Below are 5,931 nucleotides of genomic sequence, written 5' to 3'. Positions count from 1 at the left end.
TAGAGGAAAAGAGAACAGTATCCTAGAGTCCTATCAACCCACTATACAAATTGTAAACAACCAACTCAAAGTTAATTTGCTGAGCAGCAAGGAGTAACCTTCAGGACACAATAAGCATTACAGGACATGAAAATTTATCCAGTGTTCATGCCTAAGCAGGAAGTTAATTTGATGGGATCAATGTTATTTTGTTGTTGTTTTGTCTTTTAGGCAATTGGAGTTAAGTTATTTGCCCAGGGTCACACAGCTAGTGTCAATCATTTGGTCTGAGGCCAGATGTGAACTCAGGTTCTCCTGACTTCAGGGCTGGTGCTCTATCCACTGTGCCACCTAGCTGCCCCACTGTTATTTTGAAACTGTACTAAGAGTGTACTCCTGAGGGGTGTGTGTGTGTGAGTGTGTGTGTGTGTGTGTGTGTGTGTATGTGAGGAGGGGAGCTTGGGATATTTCTACTTTTGGTCTTAATCTAATCTTAGAAGTAAATATCTCTTTTTAAAGGTTAATTGATGTTATCTGGGAACTGGAGTGCTACAAATAAAGGGCAGGTTGGAAAAGATAATCACATCCCTTCCTGGTATACTAGAACAGGACAGATGTATCTACACTAGCTCTAAAATGATGATAGAGAATCTTCACTAACTACATGAAGCATTTCCTTATTCTACCAAGTGCTAGTGCCTTCCATCCCTAAATACTTTGTATTTAATCACTTTTTATTTATTTTGTGTTTATTCAGCATTACTTACATGTTTTTATTAATTTATTTTGAGTTATCAACAATCACTTCCATAAGCTTTTGAGTTAAATTTTTCTCTGCCTCCCTCCCCACTTCCCTCCCCAAGATAGTGTGCAATCTGATATAGGCTATACATATGCATTCCTATTAAATATATTTTCACATTAGTCATGTTGTAAAGAAGATTAGAACCAATAGGAGGAACCACAACAAAGAGGAAACAAGACAAAACAGAAGAAAAAAAAGAGCAAATAGTATGTTTTGATCTTCATTCAAACTCCATAGTTCTTTATTTGGATGTGGAGAGCTTCTTTCATCATGAGGCTTTTGGAAATGTCTTAGATTCTTCCATTGCTGAGAAGGGCTGTCTATCAAACTTAGTCATTGCACAATGTGGCTGTTACTGTATACAATGCTCTCCTGGTTCTGCTCACTTCACTAAGCATTAGTCCATACCAGTCTTTCCAGGTTTTTTCTGAAGTCTGCCTGCTCATCATTTCTTACAGCACACTAGTATTCCATTACATTCATATACCACAACTTGTTCAGCCATTCCTCAATTGATGGGCATCCTCTCAATTTCTAATTCTTTGCCACCACAAAAAGAGCTGCTATGAATATTTTTGTACATGTGGGTCCTTTTCCCATTTGTATAATCTCTTTGGGATATAGCCCTAGAAGTGCTATTGCTGGGTCAAAGGGTATGCACATTTTTATAGTCCTTTGGGCATAGTTCCAAATTGTTCTCCAAAATGATTGGATCATTTCACAACTCTACCAACAATGCATTAGTGTTCCAACTTTCCCACATCTTCTCCAACATTTATCATTTTCCTGTTTTGTTATGTTGGCCAATCTGATAGGTGTGATGTAGTACCTCAGAGTTGTTTTGATTTGCATTTTTCTAATCAATAATGATTTAGAGCATTTTGTCATATGACTATGGATGGCTTTAATTTCTTCATCTGAGAACTGTCTGTTCATATCCTTTGACCATTTATCAATTGAGGAATGACTTGTGTTCTTATAACTTTGACTTAATTCTCCATATATTTTAGAAATGAGGCCCTTAGAAAAGAGACTGGTTGGAAAAATTCTTTCCCAATTTTCTACCTTCCTTCTAATCTTAGTTGCGTTAGCTTTGTGCAAAAACTTATCAATTTAATGTAATCAAAGTTATCTATTTTGTTTTTTCATAATGTTCTCTGTCTCCTGTTTGGTCATGAATTCTTCTGTTCTCCATAGATCTGATAGGTAAACTATTCCTTGCTCTCCCAGTTTGCTTATATTATTAGTATTTTTGTCTAAATCATGAACCCATTTTGACTTTATTTTTGTATATGTTGTGAGATTTTGATCTATGCCTAGTTTCTGCCATACTCTTTTCCAGTTTTCCCAGCAGTTTTTTCTCAAAAAAGTGACTTCTTATTCCAGAAGCTGGAGTTTGTCAAGTAGTAGGCTACTATCGTCAATTACTACTGTTTCTTGTGTACCTAAGCTATTCTACTGATTCATTACTCTATTTCTAAGCCAATACCAAATAGCTTTAGTCATTGCTGCTTTATAATACAATTTAAGGTCTGGGATGGCTAGGCCACCTCCCCTTGAACTTCTTTTCATTAGTTCCCTTGATATTCTGGACCTTTTGTTATTCCAAATCAATCTTGTGATTATTTTTTCCAGCTCTAAAAATAATTTTTGGTAGTTTGATTGGTATGGCACTGAATAAGTAAGTTAGCTTAGGTAGAATTGTCATTTTTACTACATTAGCTCGGCCTACCCATAAGCAAGTGATGTTTTTCCAATTATTTAGATCTGACTTTATTTGTGTGAAAAGTGTTCTGTAATTATATTCATATAGTTCTTGGGTTTGTTTTGGTAGGTAGACTCTTAACTATTTTATAATGCCTACAGTAACTTTAAATGTAATTTCTATTTCTATCTCATGCTGTTGGGCTTTGTTCGTAACATCTAGAAATGTCAAAGATTTTTGTGGGTTTATTTTATAGCCTTGAATTTTGCTTAAGTTGTTAATTATTCTTGCATCTATATTCATCTACAAATTTTTGCATCTATATTCATTAGGGAAATTGGTCTATAATTTTCTTTCTCTGTTTTTATTCTTCCCAGCTTAGGTATCAGCATCATATTTGTATCATAAAAAAAATTTGGTAAGACTTCTTCTTAACCTATTTTCCCAAATATTCTATATAGTATTGGAAGTATTTGTTCTTTAAAAGTTTGATAGAATTTATTTGTAAATCCATCTGGCCCTGGAGAGTTTTCCTAGGGATTTCATCAATGGCTTGTTCAATTTCTTTTTTCAGACATGGGGTTATTTAAGTATTTTATTTCCTATTCTGTTTATCTGGGCAATGTATATTTTTGTAAATATTCATCAGCATTACTTATATGTGCACACTTTATGTCTCCCATTAGAACGTAAGCCATATGAGAGTAGGGATTGTTTCATTTTTTTTTGTCTTTGCAACCTTGAATACCAGAAAAAAAGACCTATCATAGAGTAGACTAAAATAAATGCATTTTGATCGATTGATTTTTAAATTGAGGTAACACAAAAGGTCTGGCATAGATAGCACCAGAATTATGCTTTGAAAGAATCTAGAAATTCTCTGAGTTGAAGGTAGAAAGGAAACATATTTTACATATAAAACATTTATGCAAAGACCCTGCAACTAGAAAAAAGACAAGGAAACAAGGAAAGGGAACAAACATTTATTACACACTTATTGTATGACAGGAATTAATAGAAGTGTGAAAAGGGCAATAGAAAAAAAAATAAATTAAGTTTAATGAGAAGAAACAGTGATTTGCCAGAAGTGATGAACACCGAGGCAAAATATGATGTGTACCAGAACTTCATGACAATGAGGTCATGATTGACTCATGTTAGTACAGCATTTTACCTTCTTGAGAACAGCACTACCTTTTGAACAACGTCCTTGAAGGCTTGTTTTACTTGCTGGTTCCTTAGGGTATAAATGAAAGGGTTCAGCATGGGAGCAACTGAAGTATTGAGAATAGCTACTCCTTTGGTTAATGATGCTCTTTCTTTTGCTGAGGGGTTCACATACATAAAGATGCAGCTGCCATAGGAGATAGAAATGACAATCATGTGAGAGGAACAAGTGGAAAAGGCTTTTTTTCTCTTGCTAGCAGAAGGAATTCTCAAAATTGCCCTTATAATATACATATAGGACAGAATCACTAATGCCAAAGTAAATAGCAGTGTCACCAAAGCACAGTAAAAACCAATCACTTCTAAGATGTGTGTGTCTGAGCAAGAGAGTTGTAAAAGGGGAAAATAGTCACAAGAAAAGTGATCAATGACATTGGATCCACAGTAATCAAGCTGCACAATAAGCATAAGTGGTGGGAAAATGATGAGGAATCCTCCCAGCCACGCACAGAAGACAAGCAAGGTACAGACTTTGTTGTTCATGATGGTTGTATAATGCAGGGGCTTGCAGATAGCAACATAGCGATCATAGGACATGGCTGTAAGTAGGTAAAATTCAGTTACCCCCATAAAAATGAAAAAGAACAACTGAGCTACACAGTTGCCAAAGGAAATGGTTTTGTTTCCAGTAATAATAGTGCTCAGGAATCGAGGAATGCAAACAGTAGTGAAAGAGACTTCTAGGAAAGCAAAATTCCGGAGGAAGAAATACATGGGTGTCTGCAGATGGGGATCCACCAGTGTCAGGGTGATGATGGTCACATTCCCAGTAATACTTAAGATATAGGCGATAAACAGAAAGAGAAAAATCACAACCTTCAGTTTGGGGTCATCTGAAAGTCCCAGGAGGATGAACTCTGTGATTATTGTGTCGTTTTTCATTTTTGTTTCATCCTCTAACTCTAAGAGCTGCTGATGAAAATAAGAAAGTAGAATGAGGAAAAGTGGAGATGAAAGAACTATCTACAGGAGAAGCAACTATCAAAATTTTAAAAATCAAAAAACACTTCACAGAATTTAAAAATCTCTGAGTTACAAGGAGGACCATAGCAGTCATCAAATTCAACCCGTATCTGGGCAAGAACCCGTTCTATAACATAATAGATGTGAACATTTAGCCTACATTTTGATAACTCTAGTAAATAATAACCCACTGCATACCAAGTAAGGCATTTCCAATTTTGGACAGTTCTTAATCATTAGGAATTTTTTCCTTGTGTGAAAAATCTGCATCTGAAAGTTCTTCCCTTGCTCTCAGGTGACCCTCCTCCCTGGACTTCTGCTAAGTAAAAAATATGATTAATCTCCATTCCACATGACAGTTCTTCAAATACTTGAAGACAATTATCATACCTGTTTTCTTCAACCAGTAATCATATGGCATGCTCTTAAAGCCATTAAGTATCCTGGTCACACACCTCTGGGTGTGCGACTTGGTTACCAATACATAAATCCTAAAGCATGCATATCCTAAAATGTGGCACCCAGAACTAAAATCAATAATTCAAATGTGGTCAAAACAGCACAGAGTATAGTAGCTTTACCATCTTCCATATGATACTCTTAATAAAGCAAAAGATCACATTAAGGGTTTTTTTTTAAGCTGCCATATCATAATATTATCACAAGTTGAGCTTGTAATTCACTATCCTATTCCTACCTCATCATTTTGAAATAAACTGTTGTCTGGTCATACCTTCTCCATTTTGAACTTCTGAAGCTGAGGGGTTTTTTTTGACACAAGTATAAGACTTTAACTTAATCCATATTAAATTTAATGTTTCATACAAACTGAACCCAACATTCTAACTTTTCAACATCTTTCTGGATCTTATTTTTTTTTAATATCATGTTAGCAATAGATACTATTTCCATTTTATTATTCAAACACTTTCTCCATAACAACCCCGTGAGTTAGGTGGCACAAATTTAACCTCATTTTATAGACTAATGATTAGCAGAGCCCAGCACTCAAAGCCTGGTCTTTTTCATTAGCTTATACTCAGATGATACAAAACAAGTTATTCTTGTGTTATAAATTAGTTCCCTACAATTAAATACCATAAGAAGTTTATTCTTTATATCTGAGAATATGTGAAGAACAATTGTTATATTGAAACCTAATAATTTCATTTTGACTATATAATAGTACAAATCATCTTCAAGCTCCAAGATCACAATGATGAAATGAGAAACAATCCTTGAAGGTTTAACA

The 5,931-nt window shown here is 34.9% G+C and overlaps 1 protein-coding gene across 1 annotated transcript; it reads right to left on the bottom strand.

The window, feature by feature from the left end:
* Nucleotides 1-3,659: 3,659 nt before the first annotated feature.
* On the bottom strand, nucleotides 3,660-4,616 carry LOC110203028 (olfactory receptor 6C3-like). Its single transcript, XM_020979459.1, has one exon. The coding sequence runs from the start codon at nucleotides 4,596-4,598 to the stop codon at nucleotides 3,660-3,662; it is 939 nt and encodes a 312-aa protein (XP_020835118.1). The 5' UTR covers nucleotides 4,599-4,616.
* Nucleotides 4,617-5,931: the final 1,315 nt, after the last annotated feature.

Source organism: Phascolarctos cinereus, unplaced genomic scaffold (assembly GCF_003287225.1).
Source record: "Phascolarctos cinereus isolate Bilbo 61053 unplaced genomic scaffold, phaCin_HiC Scaffold_1;HRSCAF=81, whole genome shotgun sequence".
Classification (NCBI taxonomy): Eukaryota; Metazoa; Chordata; class Mammalia; order Diprotodontia; family Phascolarctidae; genus Phascolarctos; species Phascolarctos cinereus.
This window is presented reverse-complemented; position numbering and strand designations above follow the sequence as displayed.